General features: G+C 36.8%; 4 protein-coding genes across 5 annotated transcripts; 3 read left to right on the forward strand and 1 right to left on the reverse strand.

Moving 5' to 3' along the window:
* The first annotated feature begins 638 nt into the window (after window positions 1-638).
* LOC116180360 (alpha-crystallin B chain-like) lies at window positions 639-1,243 on the forward strand. The gene has a single exon (XM_031500313.1). The coding sequence runs from the start codon at window positions 722-724 to the stop codon at window positions 1,172-1,174; it is 453 nt and encodes a 150-aa protein (XP_031356173.1). The 5' UTR covers window positions 639-721; the 3' UTR covers window positions 1,175-1,243.
* Window positions 1,244-1,274: 31 nt separating this feature from the next.
* LOC116180723 (phenoloxidase-activating factor 1-like) lies at window positions 1,275-7,221 on the forward strand. Its single transcript, XM_031500843.1, has 7 exons — window positions 1,275-1,453; window positions 2,159-2,281; window positions 2,334-2,506; window positions 5,608-5,946; window positions 5,995-6,418; window positions 6,504-6,700; window positions 6,787-7,221. Exons 1-7 carry the CDS (start codon window positions 1,275-1,277, stop codon window positions 7,188-7,190), a joined length of 1,839 nt encoding a protein of 612 aa, XP_031356703.1. The 3' UTR covers window positions 7,191-7,221.
* An 8,283-nt stretch (window positions 7,222-15,504) lies between these two features.
* On the forward strand, window positions 15,505-18,673 carry LOC116180352 (gastrula zinc finger protein XlCGF46.1-like). 2 transcript variants are annotated; one of them, XM_031500297.1, is made up of 2 exons: window positions 15,505-16,517; window positions 16,580-18,673. In XM_031500297.1, exon 2 carries the CDS (start codon window positions 16,582-16,584, stop codon window positions 18,082-18,084), a length of 1,503 nt encoding a protein of 500 aa, XP_031356157.1. In that variant the 5' UTR covers window positions 15,505-16,517; window positions 16,580-16,581; the 3' UTR covers window positions 18,085-18,673. The 2 variants fall into 2 exon arrangements, with proteins under 2 accessions (XP_031356157.1, XP_031356158.1); XM_031500298.1 differs by having other exon boundaries at window positions 15,507-16,792; window positions 16,838-18,673.
* Window positions 18,674-18,699: 26 nt separating this feature from the next.
* Window positions 18,700-21,413, reverse strand: LOC116180351 (zinc finger protein 99-like). Its single transcript, XM_031500295.1, has 2 exons — window positions 21,307-21,413; window positions 18,700-21,235 (listed from the first exon to the last, which is right to left on the reverse strand). The coding sequence occupies exon 2, from the start codon at window positions 21,222-21,224 to the stop codon at window positions 19,680-19,682; it is 1,545 nt and encodes a 514-aa protein (XP_031356155.1). The 5' UTR covers window positions 21,225-21,235; window positions 21,307-21,413; the 3' UTR covers window positions 18,700-19,679.
* Between the last annotated feature and the right edge of the window lie 476 nt (window positions 21,414-21,889).

Genomic DNA, 21,889 nt, shown 5'->3' on the forward strand with positions numbered 1-21,889 from the left:
AATTGGGCATTTGCAAGCGTCAGTATATTGTCAAAATTATTACTTAAATTTTGATTCCAGGTTTTATATCTTTTATCCTGAGTTAAGTAAAAGTCAAATAAATACATCTACTATAAAACATTAAAAAATTAGCTTACAGCGTGTTTTTTTTCTACATTCACAGTTACAACTGCATATTAAAAAATCTCACTTTTTTTAACGCCCTGTATGTTTTTCTGTCATCTTTTAGCTCCTCCAAAAACCTTCAACTTTTGGAAATAATATCCTATACCTATCTCTGATAGTTTTCGAAATATCTTGGTTTTCCTGGGTTTTATATTCTAATCTTAAATAAGTTATATGTAATTTACATAATTAGTGAGGTGGCCATGCAAAAAAAGGCAATTTTTATCTGCCTCGTTCAAAGCTAAAATCATATTTATTAATTCATTTCAGTAAATCGCAATTTATCCAATGGTATATAGTCTCAACAATAATGTTTTTTGCTTTGATGTACCCAAAATAACCCAATATGATTCACACTGTCAATAAAGTTCTAGTATATTCTAGAATTTGCCAGAGGAATTGAATGCGTCCAGACTGTTCTAGAAAATTCCCGACGCATGCGCAGAAGAGAAATCAAGAGTGCTATAAATACGGACGAATCCCGCTCATATTTAAATCATTACAAACAGTCGCAGTCGTCGAACATTTCGCAAGTTGTGCAATCCGAAACCCGAAGATGTCTTTATTCCCGCTGATATTCAGGGAGATGGCGAGGCCACTTCGAATGATGGAACATCAAATGCGATTGGCCGAAGAACTGTTCCCACTGATGGCGTACCCAAGGATTCGAGACGCGAGCGATGGAAAAGAATCGGTCACTCAGGATCGCGAAAAATTCCAAGTGAAACTCGACGTGGAGAACTTCGCGCCGGAGGAAATTACGATCAAGGCGCTCAACGGGAACGCAATCGTTGTCGAGGCCAAGCACGAGAAGAACGACGAAAACGGAAGCATTTCACGACAATTGTTTAGAAAATTCGTCATCCCCAAAGGGCACGATATGAAGAAGGTCGAGTCGATGTTGTCATCGGACGGAGTACTCACCATAACCGCCCCCAACAAAGTCGAGCAGGTGGAGGAACGTTCCATACCGATTACCCACGTTGATGCTAGCGAGGGAAAAAGTTAGAATTTGTTTGTAGAAAATAGTATTTTATGTGATTGAAATAATCAGGTTTAATTATACAGTTTAAAAGGCTTCAGATTGATTTATTTACGCATCCATAAACATGTCAGTTGGAATTACCAAACTTAAGGCCCCCTTCACGTGCAGTTTTGGACTGACGCTCCTTCAGTTAAATCCAAACTCGCACGTGAAGGGCTTAAACATGCCAGGTGTGCTTCAGTTGCGGCACGGAGCGAAGAAATCAAATCGTACTAAATTCCTGGCGCGAACTGACAGCAAGATGTGAGCATGTAGATGCGGCTCAGTTCTCACATCGGGATTGACACAATATGACAAAGGTGAAGGTAGTACGCTTAAGGTGTGCAAAAGAGATAGCTTTAGTAGAATGTAATTGATGAAATTTAGAATGGGTAGTCCCGGGTAGTGCTATGTTTCCCGGGTTTCAGAGTTTGTTTGATTTATCTCCTTTAACAAATCGATGTGTGTGGATTCATTTCTTCTCAAATACCACGGTTTCGACCAATACTTTTTTCTCTTTTTCTTACTTCCCTTTCGTCGTCCACCAGCAACAAAAAAGCAATTGCTTTCCTCTCCTTCAAACTCATTCTTTAACAGCACTGTTGCACTACCAGACTCAGGAACAGAATAAAACTGAAATAAATTAAAAATCAAGCGCGAACGTGTAGATGCAACGCATGTCACACATCGGGAACGCGCGCCAGGAATTCAATCCGGGAGCGAAGATAAGAACTGCACGTGAAGGGGGGCCTTTAATCTCGATATCCTTGACACCGTGGGTCAATACATTCTTCAGTGTTTAATCTGAAATGACTTGGATCAGACTGTGTTTGTCTTGTTTATTTCTTCAGCTTGCTTCACCAAAAGGTAATTTTACCGGATCGCGAGTTCTCAACTGTCTTTTAGGCAACAACCCATTTTATGACAGCAACCGCTGTGGCTACGTACAATCGCATAGTTGGCTGGCAGTGGCTCCATGGTTGGCATCGATTCGAGCACGGGCGAGCTCGTTACTATATGTGCAGGAGTTTTAATCAATCAACGATACGTGGTGACACCGGCCGAGTGCTTGCTTAAAGAGAGATTGCCGGCGTAATTTCTCGTCGCTCTCTGCATGTGCTCACGTTAATAAATGTGATTTTAGGAGGGTCGTCCAACTGGGCATTTCCTACGGGGGAAGCAACGCGCGCATAACAGAAACGACCCTAAGAACTTTTTACCTAATCCAGAAGGAAGTCCTACACCCACTTTACGAATCGAAAGCCTCCCAACATAACATTGCTCTGCTTCGACTCAATCGATTGGTGCATTACACTGGTAAGTACAATTTTGTACAAAGCAAAACGGGCCATAAATCAGACCATATGACCAACTTTAAGAAGCTATTTTTTTTACAAGCATAAGGGGTGGATTCAAGGATGAATCGGGGCGCGTTCCAGCATCTTTCTTTTTCGATGCAAGTCTATAATTTGGCCTTGTATATCCTCTAGTTTTTAGGTCTCACTCCCTTAGGGCATCACAATATCCGTGTCTCACACTCACACGCTGACATTAAATACTCGTCTATCGTCTCACTGTGACACAGTATACCGGGTGACCCAATAAGACTGTTCCTCAGCCTATCTCGGGAACCGTTCCAACCGTTCCAAACAATCTTTCGCGCCATCGACAAATACCGGAAATACGTCAAATAAGATACAATTTAAGCATTTTTATTAATTAATTAATGAATCTCATTTTCCCAATATTTGAGGTTAGGGACGAGATATTGAAAAACGGTTTTCACTGGCCTCTTTGGGTGTATTTGGTGACTTTTCATAAAGAAAAGTCATATCATTCCATTTGATTTTTTTAAATTTTTTAGGATTTTGGATCATAGTGTCAAAACTAGCCCCCTGGAGGAGAAGGATTCAACTAAATTAACTATATTTAAAGCAGATTATTGCAAAAACAATTGAACGCCCCACACCATCTTTGTTTTTGAAATAACTGAGTTTTTGTTTTTACGAAAATGATAGATAAACTGGTTCTCTGAGAAAAAAGAATGTTTAGTTTATTTTGCGAAGTTTAAAGAAAATGCAATTTTAAAATTTAAGATGGCAGTTACGCCATCTGTTGATCATTTTTAGAACTTGAAAATATTTTCCAGCGATTCTTCATGACCGATTTACCCAATATTTTTTTTACCCCTGAGTCATACGACGAACGGTTCCCGAAATATGGCCACCCGGTACAGAGGAGTTTCCTTTTTGTCCCAGCACCTCTGCAAAGTGGATCTACTTCGAGACCCATATATTCGGTGTTATTCTGGAGGCTCTAGAAAATCTTTGAACATTGAGAAGTTTTTAATTATTGAAACAAAATTTTAATTTACTATTCCAGCCATCTTGATATTGAATTCTTTTCAAGAAACAATTTTGTTGTACGATGGCGGTATATCGAACTCCGAGCTAGGAGCACGAAGTTAATAAAAACTGTAGAGGGTGCCATCATTAAACGCTGTCAACAAAAAAATTGCGAGAGAGGTCCTACATTTTCCACAATCTTAATTAAAAGTTCAGTTCATTTAATTGAAATGTGAGGTTATGTAACTTCATATTTCATTTAGTCATTCCAGGGACAACTGTCGCATCTTCCATGGGTCGCTTTCTTTGGTACTGCCGATCCGCCACCTTATACACTCGATAGAGGAAGGGACAATCTTTCATGGGTCGCCTTTTTCGTATCGACCGCATTGTACACTCGATACAAAAAAAGGGCAACTGTAACATCTTTCATGGGCCGCCTATTTCGTATCAACCGCCTTTTTTCGTATCGACTTCTTTTGACGTATCGAGGCCGTTTTTCCGTATCGACCGCTTTTTCCGTATCAACCGCCAATTACCATCGACAGCCTTGCATTCTCGATAGGGGAAGGGCACAACTGTAACATTTTCCATGCACCGCATGTTCCGTATCAACCGCCTTTTTCGCCTCGACCGCTCTTTTCGTATCAATTGCTCATTACCATCCACCGCCTTATACATTCGATAGGGAAAGAAACAACTGTAGCATTTTTCATGGGTCGCCTTTTTTGTATCGACCGCCCGCCTTGTACACTCGCTAGAAGAAGGGACAACTGTAACACCTTCCATGGGCCTCCTATCGATTGCACTTGCCGTATCGACCGCTTTTTCCGTATCAACCGCCGATTATCATCCACAGCCATGTACACTCAATAGGAGAAGGGAAAACTGTCGCATCTTCAATGGGCCACCTTTTACCTATCGACCGCCGATTACCATCCACCGCCTTGTAAACTCGATAAGGACAGTTGTCGCCTCTTTCATGGATCGCCTTTTTCGTATCGACCGCCTTATACACTCGGTAGGGGAAGGGACAACTGTCGCATTTTCCCTGGGCCGCTTTTTTCATATCAATCTTCTTCAGATCGCGACATTAGGGTGATATCAGCCCTCGTGTCAAGTCCAGCACTTCTTGCCTGGGCGTCTAAGGAGTCCTTAAGTACAGTTTTTTTGTTTGCAGTACATTAAGAGTTGGGTTCAATTTTCAGCCGCAAACGAATATAGGTAAGAATAGCGGCTTGGGGTTGGCCGAGAATTTCAGATTTTTTATTCGGTAACAATGGAAAAGGGAAATATTTGAGGAGACGCGCAGATACCGTAATAGTGTACAGGTCGTCCACGACAATTTTGATCGCGATAGAAGCGAGGTTATTGTAAAAGTTAAAAAATTCGGTTATACGACAACAAATTATGTTTCGAACGTGCCGAAGGGCTTAATGTGGTTATAAAGGAACCCATATTTTAACATGTAAACGATGCGGACAGTAAGTCAATGGATCTTGATCATTGAGTAATGATGTGCATATTGTTTGTCACTTTTAAGGAATCTGACAGTACTGCAAGGTAATTTCTTTTCATTTAACATTCATTAAATGAATTAAATACACAATAGTTTGTACGCAGCCTTTTTAAATTCAGGAAACTTGCGTGTGGTCTAATTACCGCGGAGTAAATGCACAAATGTAGCCGCGGGGGGCGTGGTTTAAAGACATGACTTACTTAAAGTTAAGGTACATTCAATTTGTGTGTTGCGCTTTTCTATTATTAATTTAAATGTATCCCTTTGCGAAATTATGTGTCCGGCTAACGTCAATTAATATGAATTAAGGTTGTCCAAATATGCGAGCAGCTAACGTAAATTATATTAGCAAGCTTTCTTTTTGTCTGATTCTCTTTCTCTTCTCTCATGAACATAACTCGGAGTAACTCAAATTGTAAAAATTCTCTGATTACCAGAAGAACCTGATTGCGGAGGTCTGTTTCCATCACTCACAGATGTATTGTAATATTGTTATAAATCTTGTGTATTCGGAGAACATAATGTGCGTGCACTTAATGGTGACATTTTTCCAGAATACATTCAACCGATCTGTTTGCCTTTCCACAAGAAAATCCCTTCACTTGGCAGCACGGTTTATACGACGATCTGGGGTAAAATTCTCTTCGCATCCCTACCACGATCAAAAGAAACCGTGCCCTCCTCACTGAGCGCGAATCAATTTCTGATTACCTCAAGCACGTGGAGTAACTCAACTAATGACCTCTGCGATGCATACGTTGGCTCTCCGATCGAGTTTAAGCAGAATAACCAATCGTACCTTTTGGGAATACTCACGGTCAACTGCGAAGCGACTTACCTCAATATATTTAACTACCGAAGATGGATCGAGGGCAACGTGCAGTCAAACTATGGCAAGTGCTCGTAGAGGCGTGGAGGTTCTATTGTGGATTTAATTTTAGATGTTTGCACCACGCCGGAGAACGCGACACGTTGGTGTATCCCCTTGGACAACTGCCCCGTACTACTTCACGCGTTTGCTAATCCCAAAGAAAAATATGAGGACTATCTAGGCGGGTACATTTGCTCAAACGACCAACTCGGCGGATTTCAGGTCTGCTGTCCCACAAGCTTGGATTCAACCGAACTCCAGGCCGAGTCAACAGGTCTGAACGGCCTGTCGAACAAACAGTTCTGTGGCTATCAACATCGGGACGACTATTATTCGAACGACAGCAGCATTGCGTTAGATGAATTCCCGTGGTTAGCGACTGTGCGCGCTGTTAATCCGTTGACAAATGTCGAGTACATCGCGTGTTCGGGTTCGTTAATTAACAATCGATACGTTATCACATCGGCGCGATGCTTGAGTCGGCTACCGCAAACGTAAGTACTGCGCATGCGCATTCGGGCGCGTACAGCGCCATCATGTAAGAGATACGTAAACCATCCCGCGCATTGCATTTTGTAGAGCTTTAGTTCGACTTGGCGAGTATAACGTTTTAAACAAAACCGACTGCATGTTTCTAACGGAAATTGGTACCGAAGATTGTAGCGAGTACGAGGATTTTGGCATTGAAACGGCGGTAGTTCATCCGTTTTACGATCCATGGACTTACAAGAACGATATTGCACTCATAAGATTGAACGGCACAGTTTTATTTTCTGGTAAGTTACAGTTTCCTTCAGTTTGATTCCGCCCAAAGGCTCTTTTATGTCTAAGATTATTATCATTGCAACATTTTACTTTTTAGAAACCATCCGTCCGATATGTCTGCCGATACCGTCTCTATTTAAAATAGCAGATACGACCGACGAATTTTACTCGTCAAGCTTTACCTCGCCAAAGCTATGGGGAACGGATTACATGAAGAAGAAGCTGTACTTCTCGTTGACCGAGAATGAGGATTGCGAACATAAGCATCCATTAACCCGTTACCAAATGTGCCTGCGACCGAAAGCGATGCCGACCGATCGATTTCTGTCGTGTTACGATGACGAAGCCGCGCCGGCCATGATCTCGCACAGAGGCCAATGGACGTTGGAGGGAATTTCGACCGAGCGAAAATCGTTCTGCGATGCCTCCCAGCCTGTAGTTTTATCGAAAATATCTTCGTACCTACCGTGGCTGCGTGAAAATGTATTGCAAAATGTTTAAGTGACTCTTTTAAACAGTTCCATGTTAAAATCCTTTCGAATATTCAGATGGATTTTGTTTCCATTTTATTCAATTCTTGCAAATCTTCCTGATCCATTGTATTCTTCTGTACAAGCTCTTCAGTCGACTTCGAGCTATGATGAAATCGAACATGTCGTTCGTGACCGAAAAGTCGAGTGCTAACTTGATCTCCTTTGCACTTCCTTGCTCGTCTACTAAGTCGTGGAGGTAAGGGAAAAATCTATCAGTGGGGAAAGTAAACTAGCCCTTCTAAAATCTTCACACACTTCAAACCGAATAAAACGGATTAAAATGTTCAAAAACGTCAAGTCTTTTTGTTCCCTACAGACGAAAGATTATTTGCAATTGAAGGCCAACTAGAGTTTGGGGATGCAGTATAAAATAAAACCCATCGCGTTACGCCACTGGAGGGAGACGCTAATGTCCATGCGACTTGACACGTCCAAACCGGTACTTGAGCTACAGCCAGAGCTTTGTTTTAATCCAGCTTTAATAAAAAATGTTATTGTAATACACTTCTTGATAAATTATTGGTGCTAGATATGGACGGAAATGATGTCATACCACCCATTAAAATCGAACCAAAACAAGAAGAAGAAGAAATCCATCCTGATGTTCAAGAACGCATTTTAGTAAGCAACGAAGTATTGGTTACAGTAAAGGACGAAATTATTATTACTGCACAATGCTCCAAATCTCTCGGTAATGAAGAAATACAACAACAAACTGATTGTGGATGGAATGTTAAAACTGAAACTTCCAACGATTTTGAATGTGACTTCGACCAGCAGACAAAAAGTACGAGTAAGTTCCCAGTTAATAATCTTTTAAAGAAAAATGTTTCAGAAGGCTTTAGCTGTGGTCATTGTGATTACAAAACAAGTAACAAATACCACTTTAAACGGCACCTTTTAAAACATACCGAATCTAAAAATTTTAAATGCAGTAATTGTAATTACCAAACAAATGACAAATTCCACTTTAAACAACACCTTTTAATCCATAAAGTTCTTAAAGATTTTAAATGTGCTCATTGTGATTATGAGACAAATGACAAATACGGTTTTAAACGCCACCTTCTAAAACATACCGATTCTAAAGATTTTAAATGTGTTAATTGTGATTTTGAGACAAATAACAAATACTATTTTAAACAACACGTATTAAATCATACCGATTTTAAGGAATTTAAATGTGCTCATTGTCATTATGCAACAAGTAATAACCAATGTCTTAAACGGCATATTTTGAAACATATTGATCCTACAGGTTTTAAATGTGCTAATTGTGGTTTCGAGACAAATAACAAATACTACTTTAAGCAACACCTTTTAAATCATGCTGATTCTAAACATTTTAAATGTGCTCATTGTGCTTTTGAGACAAATAACAAATACTACTATAAACAACACCTTTTAAATCATACTGATTCTAAAGATTTTAAATGTGCTCATTGTGATTATGAGACAAAAGATGTACACGTTTTTAAACGACACCTTCCAAAACATACCGATTCTAAAGATTTTAAATGTGCTACTTGTGATTACGAAACAAATATCAAATACAACTTTACACGTCACCTTTTAAGTCATACTGATTCTAAAGATTTTAAATGTGCTAATTGTAATTACGCGACAAACAACAAATACCACTTTAAACGACACCTGTTAATTCATACCGATTCTAAAGATTTGAAATGTGCTAATTGTGATTATGAGACAAATATCAAATACCTCTTTAAACAACACCTTTTAAAACATACCAACTCTAAAGAGTTTAAATGTGGTAATTGTGAATACAAGACAAGTAACAAATACCACTTTAAACAACACCTTTTAAAACATACCGATTCGAAAGATCTTAATTGCGCTCATTGTGATTATGCAACAAATAAGAAAGAATGTCTTAAACGACATCTTTTGAGACATATCGTTACTGAAAGTTTTAAATGTGCTCATTGCAATTATGGAACAAATAATAAACAAAATCTTAAACGACACCTTTTGAGACATATCGTTACGGAAAGTTTTAAATGTGCTCATTGCGATTATGGAACAAATAATAAACAATGTCTTCAACGACATCTTTTGAAACATCGATACTAAAAATGTTAAATGTGTTCATTGTGAGTAGGGAACACATAAACAATACCGTAAAGGATGCCTTTAACATATCGATTCTTAAGGATTTAAATGTGTCCACTGTGATTACGAGACAAATAAAGAATACCACTTTAAACAACACTTTTTAACTCATGCCGATTCTAAAGCTCTTATATGTGCTAATTGTGTCTACAAGACAAGTAACAAATGCCACTTTAAAAACCACCTTTTAAATTATACCGATTCTATAGATTTTAAAGTGCGATTGTGATTACGAGACAAATAAAATACAACTTTCATTTGTTTATAATCACAACAGGTAACCCCAATAAATAAAGTATAGAATTAATAGCGTTTTCGATTAGCAAAACTTGTGCTGCACGAGTGTAATTTTTACGTTCTATTGGTAATTTTAGGGCAATTTTCTGTGTTCCATTGGCAAATGTGATGCAACAATTACGCACTCGGTGCAAATTTCGACGCACGAGGTCCGTGAGCTCGTGGAGCTGCAGCTGCTAGTTAACAAATTTTCAAAACAAACGTGCGACAATTTGAATTTGTTTCTTGCGTTGGGAGAGTTTTTTGTCGTCATCTAGCGATAGCGAAGATGATGAACTAGCCATAACTTCTATTTTACAAAAAGTTGCACTTACTCATTAAACTGAACGCCAAAAATTGGCCCTTTACAGGAATTTCAAATTTATACTCCTCATCGTTTATCATAAATAATACTGAAATCGTTTGTCATTTTTTAGAATAGAGAGTTGTCGATTACCTAAATCTAAAATGAGGTTATGGACAAATGACAACAAATATTTACGAATATGTTCCATTGAGAGCAATTTTCACATGGATTTCTTCAGTTTCTCGTGCAACACTCGTGCAGTACGAGTTTTGCCAATCGAAAACGCTATTAATTTGAATGTTTTTGTAATCAATTAGGGTTAGGTACCTGGTTTTTGAAAAGAGGGATACTAAATAACAACAGCCGGATTTACTGTTAGATAGGATGGAAATTTCCATTCCTGGGTGGGTTAGTTTTTCCGACTCGGGGGCGAAGAGGGTTTTTATTTGTTGAATGGAAGTTCGGCGCATTTTTGGAATGTGAAGAGGGGCACTTGCTTGCTGACTACCTTCGAGAGAGTTTCGTTCCCGTAGTTTACAATTCGAGAGTTCATATGAGGTGATGTAATTGGTTTTTGTTAATTCATTAATTGCATGTAATGTAAATTGTGTTCCCTCATATTTATAATATCGTTTTGCAATGTGTACTTCAAGCCGAATATTCACATAACTGCCAATTTTGTACATTGTTAGTAAGGGGATGCCTGGTGTTAAATATCTTGCCAAACTGTTATGGGGAAAACGACCGTCTAGCTGGGGAAGTTTCGGATTTGTGTTTATTATGTTAACTTGGAAGGCGACTATATGACTATTCAGATTCGTGTTCACAGTTGTTGAGTAGCTTAGTTGTAGAGTAGAAGCGTTGATTTTCTACGTGTGCAATGACCATTTATGAGAGGCCTCTAATCTTTCGACCGTGAGAAACTAGAGTCCATCGGCGAATCAAATTATAAAATTGCACAAGGAAACCACGAGGCAAGCGACTCTAGTTTCGAACCTTCAGCTTTAGGCAAGTTGTACTCGCAAACCCAGAGCAGTCTTGTTACCTGTTCCAGGGGTGGAACTATAATCAACAGTCTTCCGTTTCTGAAAGGGGTGTGTGACCGAGTTTGGGTATAATCGTGAGATAATTGACGCTTGAGAACACGAGTTTGGATGTCATTGCTATTTCATGATGTACCGACTAAGCCAGCTAGAAGAGTTTATTCCCCTGGTATTGTTCCAAATCCGTTGTTTCAATAATGACTATTTTATATCGCCGTAATAACTACTATTTACCAAGTACTGTTAAGAGTATTGTATTATATTTCAGGAAACCCCGTGGTAGCTTGTTTATTAACGTCAACCCCTTTAGCTTCTACAAACACGAGTCGAGGGTTTCTCTGGCAGAGGTCTTCCCTCGCACAGGCCTACTCGTTAGGGACTTCTGCATTTCCAAATTATTAGGGAATCTGTTTGGGTAGCAATAAATACTTTAGGCCGCATTTGACTGTTTCTTTTTCTTCCCGATAGCAACTCCCATTCCAAGTGTAAAGGTTACCACTTGACGATGAGTAAAATGTAGGGTCTCTGTCCTAGGCGATCCGATCACGAGCCACTTGTTCCGGCAGAGGAGAAGGCTGGACATGGTAGCCATATCCTTTTAGTATTTTCCCGCCGTATTTGAATTTCTGAGTGAAGTTAGTTGGCCCCTTAAGATCATTACAACTTTCATTAGGCTCATTTGATAGAGAAAGCGCCTTTGATCATAACTGCCGATTCTTATGTCACAACATGAATAATAGATCACTCTGTTCGGTATTTAATATGAATGAATAACTAGTAAGGTGACTTATATCAAGAAATGCATTTGCATTTTAAAACAAATAGTTCTTTTCAGAGCTCCTGCCAGTGCAACATTTTTCAAAGGTACGTAGTAAAAGTAAACACTACAAGGATTATATAACTCCAGTTTTTAGTTAGAATCGAAAATGGCTTTTACCCCAGAACATGATGCGCGCATTAATCATGCACTATCGTAGCGCAACACGTTTAGAAGGTGGTGTCGTGCAGAAGAGTTGTGCACAATTTCTACTACATTTGTATTAACAATATGTATCTACGGTTGCTGCTTTCACGCCAAATGAACTGTAGGCGGCCATGTTTTGGGTGCACAAGGCTTCACTTTACGATCCTTATTATCTCCTCTCTCTCTTACTTTTGATTGAGAAGTCTGATCGAAAAAGTACGAATTGTTTTGGATTCTACGCACCAAAATTAATAATAAAAAGTGTTTTCCCGAGAAATTTTGGTGCAGTCGATTTTTGGTAAAAAAGGAAGGTTAAGTATTCAAATACTATGCGAAGTATTTGAGTTTCGAATAAAAATACTGCTTCCATAAAAGTATTTAATTACAAAGTATTTTAATACTTCACCTGGTCGCCCAGTATCGCCCAAACAAAAATGCAAAGTGCTAAAGTGTTACGTAGAACTTCAGGGCTAACAATTTAAAAATCTGAGTGAGACTACTAATCCTCACTGAAAATGACTTAAAAAACTAGATTATAAACAAAATATTACTTGCGTTTATTTCCACTAACAATTTTTAAACAAATACTTGGCTTACCAAAATTATTGAAAACAAATCTACTGGATTCTTAAACACACGTGAGAAAATTTATAAGCAAATTTCAAATACCTTAAATTATTAAAATTAATTTATCCACAACAAATTCAAGGTTCATTAACCCTCAAGACTAAAATAAAACAATGACAAAGTCTTTGCTTTTTTCTTCTTAAAACTACCCCTCACTCTTTGGATGTCTCAACAAACAATTGCTATTTTCTACACTTAAAACAAATTTCATTTTAGGCGAGTATACGATAAATGAAGTAGTTTTTAATCTTTTTCTTCTGTAATGGAACAGTGCTTGACGAAAGAGAGAGCTTGTCACTAATTAGCAGTTCCATATATACTGAATTTGGAAACCCTCCCGACTGTACGATTATATAATAGAAGTGTCGGATTTCTTAATAAGTTGGACCCAAAAATGAAGAATTTTTTCGCACCAGAGTTTGGAGATACAGTATAAAATAAAACCCATTGGTCTGCCACTGGAAGTGAGACGTTATTCACCTGCAAGCTGACTCTTATTGTTACGGGTACTTGAGCTACAGCCAGAGTTTTGCCTACACCTACACCCCCTTCAGCTCGGTAAGAAATTGTTATTGTTTTTAAATATTTAAAACATAAGCAAACTTTATTTTTGTAATTTTAGCACATTTCTTGATATAGCGTTATTGATGCTAGATATGGACGGAAATTATGGCGTACCACTTATTAAAACCGAACCAAAACACGAAGAAGAAATCCATTCCGATCTTCAAGATAACATTTTAGTAAGAAACGAAGTATTCGTTACCATAAAGGATGAAATTACAACTACTGCACAGTGTTGCAAATCTTTCGATGATGAAGAAGTACAACAACAAACTGATTGTGCATGGAATATTAAGACTGAAATTTGCAATGATTTCGAACGTGACTTTGGTCAACACACAACAAATAGTAACCTGCAAGTTAAACAACAACTTTTAAAGCATCATTGTGATTATGAAACAAAGAACAAACTGCTTCAAGGGCACATTTTAACACACAGACGTAATGTGCTACAGTGTGCTCATTGTGATTACAAGACAAGTAACAAATACTACTTTAAACAACACATTTTAAATCATGCCGACTCTAAACATTTTAAATGTGCTCTATGTGATTATGGAACAAATAACAAATACCTCTTTAAACAACACATTTTAAAACATACCGATTCTAAAGATTTTAAATGCACTCATTGTGATTACCAGACAAATTACAAATACTACTTTAAACTTCACCTTTTAAATCATACCGATTCTAAAGAATTTAAATGTGCTCATTGTGATTATGCAACAAATAATAAACAAAGTTTTAAACGACACCTTTTGAAACATATCGATTCTAAAAATATTAAATGTGCTCATTGTGATTATCGAACAAATAATAGACGATATTTTGAACAACACCTTTTAAAACATACCGATTCTAAAAGGCTTAAATGTGCAGATTGTAATTTCGAGACTAATAACAAATACTACTTTAAAAAACACATTTTAAAACATACCGATTCTAAACCTTTCAAATGTGGTAATTGTGATTACGAGACAAGTTATAAAACCAGCTTTAAGGAACACCTTTTAAACCATACCGATTCCAAAGTTTTTATATGTACTAATTGTGATTATAAGACAAGTAACAAATACTGTTTTAAACAACACATTTTAAATCATACCGATTCTAAAAATTTCAAATGTGCTCATTGTGATTACAAAACAAATAACAAATACCTGTTTAAACAACATCTTTTAATACATAACGATTCCAAAGTTTTTAAATGTGATCATTGTGATTATGGAATAAACAATAAATACCGCTTTAAACAGCACCTTTTAAAACACACTGATTCTAAAGATTTTAAATGTGCTGAATGCGATTATGGAACAAATAATAAACGATACCTTAAAGGGCACGTGTTAACACACAAGCTTTCTAGTAATGTGCTAAAATGTGGTAATTGTGATTACGAGACAAATAACAAATACAATTTTAAACGACACCTTTTAAAACATAAAGATTCTGAAGGTTTTTAAATGTGCTCTGTCTTAAGGGCCGCACCCCATAAAGGTGAACCAAATTTTAGCTGCTTCAACTGTAACAAGCCTGGCCATCGTGCTCATGAGTGTAGGAAGACGAAGCGTGAAAAGGGAGTGCTTCAGTTGTGGATCGATGGATAAAGTAAATTCCTGTCCAACTGCGAAAATTAAATCTGAAAATACCACGACTCGCGTTTGTACGTCGTCCCGTACGTACATTGATCTAATTGTAATTAAAAACTTGATTAATTATGTTTATGTAGTCAATTACATTCTATTGATACATATCGCTGATATAGGCGTGACCCGCCAGATGTGTACGTCCATACTCTTATCTTATGCGTAGTTCGTTATTAGTTCAGAACTTTCATTCTCTACTTTTTGTCATGGATGAGCATGGTGTTACTAGAATCCTTAATATTTATATCTTGCTTGACACTGGTAGTGTTTCAAGTCTGACGCAAAGTTCTTTTGCTTCTCAAATTTGTTATTCTCCAGAATCACTTGCTGGGGTCCAATAAACATCTTAGGAGTACTATTAAAATTGATGATTTGTCCTTTGAAGGTACACGATGTCAATTTCGAAATGACGATTTCCCGTATAAGCCAGCCGGCTGAGAAATGCGAGTTAAGGCCGTATTAGTGCAATTATTGACGATGCAATTTTTATTGCAATCCTTGCAGCAACTATTGCTGCTATTATTGCAGCAATTATTGCAAAAAGATGCAATGATTACACTATGCAATTTATTTGGCAATTTTTTTATACCCAATTCTAATCATGTATTGGTGCCAATGAAAGTGGAATTGGCATCACTGGGAAATACTTGAAAGCAACTTCACGTCTGTTGTAGACCAGGAGCAGGAAACGTGTGTTTTGTGACGTTTCCTTTGTTGAAGGCCGTGCAATTTATTATTTATATTTGCACGCACTTATTCACACTCATGGCCGTTTCCACCGACAAATTTAAGTGGAGCTTAGTTTAAGCGTAGCTTAAAATCCATGGCAACGATTATTGAGACAATGGTTGCCATGGATTTTAAGGTACGCTTAAGCTAAGCCCGGCTTAAATATGTCGGTGTAAACGGCCATCAGGTTCGTTAAATTCATTGAGTAGGTTTAGGTTTCCCTTTGTGAAATCGTTATTGGCAAGCCACTGCCTGGTCCAAAAATGTCGTCGTCTTCTTTGTTTCTTTTTTTTAAAAGAGCAACAGCAGACGCAATAACTAAAGATGCGGCAGCAATATCCATTTTTGAATTCCTCGTAAATAGGTTATTTCAGTTTTAACTTTAAATAACAAACCTGTATATAGCATAAGGAGGTAATGTTCTCCAGTGCATACCACTTTATTTTTTTTATAAATTAAATGTTACTAAAATAGTTACTAAATTGCAAGAAAAATTGCAAGAAAAATAGCACAAGTTCTATAACCAGAAAATTGCAGAATGTCTTGCTGCAATATTTGGTGCAAGAAATTGCACGTGCAATTTTAACATACACGGAGCAATTTTTCGTGCAATTTCTTGCGGCAATGAATTGCTGCAAAAATTGCAATAAAAATTGCATCGTCTAATACGGCCTTTATAAAAAATAACCAGTTTCGAATTCTTGTCCATGGGCCAGATCGCATTCCCCTGGTGGCGCCCGAGTTTTGCGTCCCGTGCCGACAACTTCCATTTGAGTTGGAATTTTATTCTTGGATTTCGCTAATCATACCGTTTCATTTTAAAGCCAGCGATTTGCGGGGACTTTTGAGACACAGTGTATAATATAACCCATCGATACGCCACTGGTGTGGGCCGGTATGAACTTGCAAGTTTACCCTTATCGGTGCTTCTACTTGAGTTACAGCCAGAACTTTGTCTACGTGACAGCTAAATAGACTGTGAGCTGGTATTTTGTATCGAATTGTTTAGTATCAAAATATATTTTTATAAACAAAAATGTAATTATAATTGATTATTTATGCTAGATATGGACGGACCACTCGTAAAAATTGACCCAAGGCACGAAGAAGAAATTCATTCCGATCTTCAAGATAACATTTTAGTAACCAACGAAGTATTGCTGACGATAAAAGATGAAATTATCAATACTGCACAGTGCTCCAAATCGCTTGATGAAGTACAACAAACTGATTGTGGATGGAATATTAAAAATGAAATTTCCACACACACAAAAAATAGTAAGCTCAAAGTTAAACAACATCTTTTGAAGAATATTGTTTCAGGAGGGTTTAATTGTGGTCACTGTGATTATAGAACAAAGAATAAAATACTGCTTCAAAAGCATATTTTAAGACAGGGACATAACACGCTACAATGTGCTAATTGTGAATACAAGACCAGTAATAAATGTTACTTTAAACAACACATGTTAAAACACGATTCTAAAGATTTTAAATGTGGTAATTGTGATTATAAGACGAGTAACAAATATTATTTTAAACAACACTTTGTAAAACACACCAATTCTAAAGATTTTAAATGTGCTCATTGTGATTATGCAACTAATAATAAACAAAATCTCAAACGACACCTTGTGAAACACATCGAGTCCCAAATTTTGGAATGTGCTCTTTGTGATTATGGAACAAATAATAAACGATATCTTAAACGACACGTTTTAAGACATATGGCGTCTAAAGGGTTTAAATGTGCCAATTGTGATTATGAGACAAATAACAAATACTACCTTAAGCAACACATTTTAAAACATAGAGATTCTAAAGTCTTTAAATGTGCAAATTGTGATTTTGAGACAAATAAGAAACAGAACTTTAAACGACACCATTTAAATCATTCCGATTCTAAAGATTTTAAATGTCCTAATTGTGTTTACAAGACAGGGAATAAATACTACTTTAAACAACACGTTTTAAAACATACAGATTCTAAAAATTTTACATGCGCTACTTGTGATTACCAGACAAATTACAATTACTATTTTAAACGTCATGTTTTAAATCATACGATTTCAAACTGTTTTAAATGTGCAAATTGTGATTATGAGACACATAACAAATACTACTTCAAGCAACATCTTTTAAAACATGCCGTTTCTAAAGATTTTAAATGTGCTAATTGTGATTACAAGACGAGTAATAAATACCACTTTAAACAACACCTTTTAAAACACACTGATTCAAAAGATTTTAAATGTGCCAATTGTGATTACAAGACAAGTAACAAATACTACTTAAAACAACATCTTCTCACTCATACCGATTCTAAAGATTTTAAATGTCCTCATTGTCTTTATGGAACAAATAATAAACAGTATCTTAAACGACACCTCTTAAAACATATCGATTCTAAACATTTTAAATGTGCTCATTGTGATTATGGAACAAATAATAAACGATATCTTAAACGACACGTTTTAAAACATATGGATTCTAAACGTTTTAAATGTGTCAATTGTGATTTTGAGACAAATAACAAATACTACTTTAAACAACACCTTTTAAAACATTAACACAATAATTCCGTTGTGGGTGGTGGCTTATGTTTGTGAATGTGGATGTGTTATGATTAGTGTACCACGACACCAACGCTGTGCCTTTGTTTGACGTTAAAAGCAGACTTCATACTTACCACTTTTTCTAGTTTAAAACGTATTTGATTGTTTCATAATTTATTGCAGTTCTTTGAAACGGAGAAAAGGTGTATCACAATAGAAATAGGGGAACATACCATAAAAGTAAACAAAACTTACTCCGAGAGTTTAATTAATAAGGCTATAAAGTAATATTTTATATATAAAGATATAAAAATTTTATTCAATTGCGCGTTTTATACCTTAATAATAAAATCATACCTATGGTGTATCACAATAGAAATAGGGGACCATACCATAAAAGTAAACAAAACGTGCTCCGAGAGTTTAATTAATAAGGCTATAAGGTAATTTTTCATATATAAAAGATATATTTATAAACATTTTATTCAATTGCGCGTTTTATTCCTGAATAATAAAATCATACCTATTGTGTATCACAATAGAAATAGGGGAACATACCATAACAGTTAACAAAACTTGCTCCGAGAGTTTAATTAATAAGGCTATAGGGTAATATTTTATATATAAAGATATATTTATAAAAATTTTATTCAATTGCGTGTTTTATTCCTAAATAATAAAATCATACCTGTTTGTCAATTACACAGGGTGGTCCGAGACCACCCGTTTTATACTCCTGGGCTTAAAAAAATTTCCAATATTGGTAAGTTTGTGCAGGTCAACTTATTTCAACAAAATGCCTACTACAGTGTTTTTTTATACCTTCAAAACCACAAAACCAAATTCTTGGTGTGGTTTGTGTATGGAAATTTTGAAGCGCTTTAAAGACCAGTTATGCACGAGTTTCTTATAGGATTTTTTATTATACCTGCAATATAATTTAAATATAAGAGAAATAAAATAAGATCTTATCGACTTTCTACTCGAATACATTTGTGATTAAGTTAAAATGAATTTAATTGAAAATTTAGTGGTATGTTGCAGAAGCAGAAGAAAAGTCGCTACCTACAAACTCCAGTAAAGCAAAGAATATGGAAAGTCTTTGGAAATGGATGAATGAATTAAAGCCCTAGCGTCTCAAAGGTCCGACCTCGCAGTCATTTGAGTGTTCAAAACGGATATTGCGATTCAGGTATAATAAACAAAAAATTTCATTGGCGAGTTTTCGACACTAAAATATGAGATCACAAAAACAGCAGGTACATACTACACTTTACTCTATTTTGTTCTAATCTAGATCACCCACAATTAAAACAGCAGACAGGCATTTTATGTTAAAGCATCATGAGAACAAAAAATATGCATATACCCAATTACCATTGCCTCAACGCCATTTCTACTGGAAGGGTGAAAAGGAAAAACTTGTTGCCTATAGATTACACACTAATTGCTTATGACTAATAATAAATAGGAGTAGATTAGGTGTCGATAATTCTAGTATAACACTCAAAAAATTACTTCTACACCAAATAGGTACGAACACCCTCGTTCGGGCTTCAAATGAGAATGGCAGTGTCACACTCAACAACATCCAGTTCGCTGATGAGCAATTATACGTACAATTCTCTGTGTGTCGGGAGATGTCGTTTGATCGCGTATTTGGTCTTCGCCGTGTAATCGCACAGTTCACATTTGAAATCCTTGGAGGTCGTGTGCGTTAAAAGATGCATTCTCAAATTGTACTTGTTATTGGTCGCGTACCAGCACTGATGGCACTTTAAATCCTTCGAGGCCTTATGCACTAAGAGATGTCGATTGAGGTCGCGTTTGATATTTGTTGCATAATCGCATTGGACACATTTCAGTTCCTTCACGCTCTTGTGCGTTAACTTATGAATTTTAATGTAGGATTTCGAATTGGTCGCGTAATCGCACAGGTCACATTTCAAATCCTTGGACGTCTGATGCGTCAGCTGGTGCGCTCTGAAATTGGATCGATTGTTGGTCGCGTAATTGCAATGGTCGCATTCCAAGCCCTTATAATTTGTGTGCGATAACAGATGTGATTTAAAGTAGGATTTATTATTCGTTGTATATCCGCACTGTGCACATTTGAAATCCTTGGAAGTTTTGTGTATTAAAAGATGTTTTTTGAGATCGCCTTTAATGTTCGTTGCATGATCGCAGTGGGCACATTTTAAAGCCTTGAAAGTCCTATGTGTCAGCAGATGTGTTTTAAAACATGATTTATTACTCGTTGCGTATCCACACTGTGCGCATTTCAGATCTTTGGAAGCCGTATGAGCTACCACATGAGTTTTGAAATGGTACTTGTTATTGGTTGCATAACCACACTGGTTACATTTCAGATCCTTGGAAATCTTGTGGGTTAACAGATGCGATTTATAATTGGTCTTATTATTGGTTGCATAATTACAGTGTGCACATTTTAAATGCTGAGACGCTGTATGCTTTAACATATGCGTTTTGAAGTTGGATTTAATATTGGAAGTGTACTCACACTGCGTACACTTGAAATCCTTAAAAGTCTTGTGTACTCGGAGATGTTTTCTCAAGTCGGCTTTAATATTTGTCGCATAACTACAATGGGCACATTTTAAATCCTTGGTGGTTTTATGCGTTAACAGATGTATTGAAAAACACCTTTTATTACAGGTTGCGTAATGACATAGAGCACATTTAAAATTTGTGACGGCTTCGTGTGTCAGCAGGTGTGTTTTTAAATGATAACCGTTACTGGTTGCGTAATCACATTGGGTACATTTGAAGTCCTTTGAAACTTTGTGCGATAACACGTGGATGTTGAAATCAGTGTCATTGTCTGTTGCAAAATCGCACAGCACACATTTTAAAACGGTCGATATTTTGTGTGCCAATAGATGCAAGTCCAAATCAGAATTAACATCCGTTGTGTAATCACACTGGGCACATTTAGTCTCGCTTGTTTCAAAGTCTGTCGATATTTCCTTAGCATCGACATCTTCCTGCACGAATTCCTTTTTATCTTCCCAGTCCGCACCAATCGACAACGAGTACGTTTCTTGCTTTACCGTTGCATCGCTAGGGCAAACCTCGTCAACAAATTCCTTAGTTTCTTGCTCTTGTTTCGGTTCAACTTTGACATTGGCAAACATCGTTTAATGAACTACAAGAAAAGTATTAATTACATTTAAATTGGTTACTTAGAGTAAGAAATAAAGCTCTGAAGGTACGTACTCCAAAGGAACGTTCTTCAGGCATTTGCCACTTGGAACAAGGTATTCGTCCAAGAGAAAAGAAAAGGTGTCAAGTGTCAACTGTCAAGTCAATTTCGACTGTGGCTAACGAATAGGTAGGACGTGCGGTAGCCACCACAAAAGTTGTAATAAATACGTTTCTAATGAAAACACAACACAACATTCCCGTATGTTTTTCGGGAGTACGCTTCGTAATACTTTTGCGAAAAATGTCCCTTGATTTGACAGAGTACCCTGTACATACCCAGCGTGGTTCTTCTGATTCTTCGAATGTTCCATCCGATTTTTCATATCCTTTGGGGATTTTTTCGTTTTTTTTTAAATTTTAGCGATTCAGCAAGCAAAAAACAATGAACAGTGGCGTGCGTATTTTTCAATTTGTAGATTTGTTGCAAATGTTAATACTTTTTTGATACAATAAGTTGCTTTGACAAAATTAACAAAAGATTAACATTTTTCCAACGCAAATTAGTAAAATTATAAAATTAATTAACACAATTTTTTTTCCGCATGCGCTTTTGGTAAATAGATTATTGAATGCTATCTATAGTTAAGTGTAATCT

Source organism: Photinus pyralis, unplaced genomic scaffold (assembly GCF_008802855.1).
Source record: "Photinus pyralis isolate 1611_PpyrPB1 unplaced genomic scaffold, Ppyr1.3 Ppyr1.4_LG9, whole genome shotgun sequence".
Lineage (NCBI taxonomy): Eukaryota > Metazoa > Arthropoda > Insecta > Coleoptera > Lampyridae > Photinus > Photinus pyralis.

Bases quoted from the DNA above. Each gene is read 5' to 3' on its own strand.
- LOC116180360 (XM_031500313.1), top strand. From the start codon at position 722: ATGTCTTTATTCCCGCTGATATTCAGGGAGATGGCGAGGCCACTTCGA.
- LOC116180723 (XM_031500843.1), top strand. From the start codon at position 1,275: ATGTCAGTTGGAATTACCAAACTTAAGGCCCCCTTCACGTGCAGTTTT. The intron at 1,454-2,158 runs GTGAGCATGTAG...GTTGGCTGGCAG, and splicing joins GCGCGAACTGACAGCAAGAT to TGGCTCCATGGTTGGCATCG. The intron at 2,282-2,333 runs GTAATTTCTCGT...ATGTGATTTTAG, and splicing joins CTTAAAGAGAGATTGCCGGC to GAGGGTCGTCCAACTGGGCA.
- LOC116180352 (XM_031500297.1), top strand. From the start codon at position 16,582: ATGGACGGACCACTCGTAAAAATTGACCCAAGGCACGAAGAAGAAATT.
- LOC116180351 (XM_031500295.1), bottom strand. From the start codon at position 21,224: ATGTTTGCCAATGTCAAAGTTGAACCGAAACAAGAGCAAGAAACTAAG.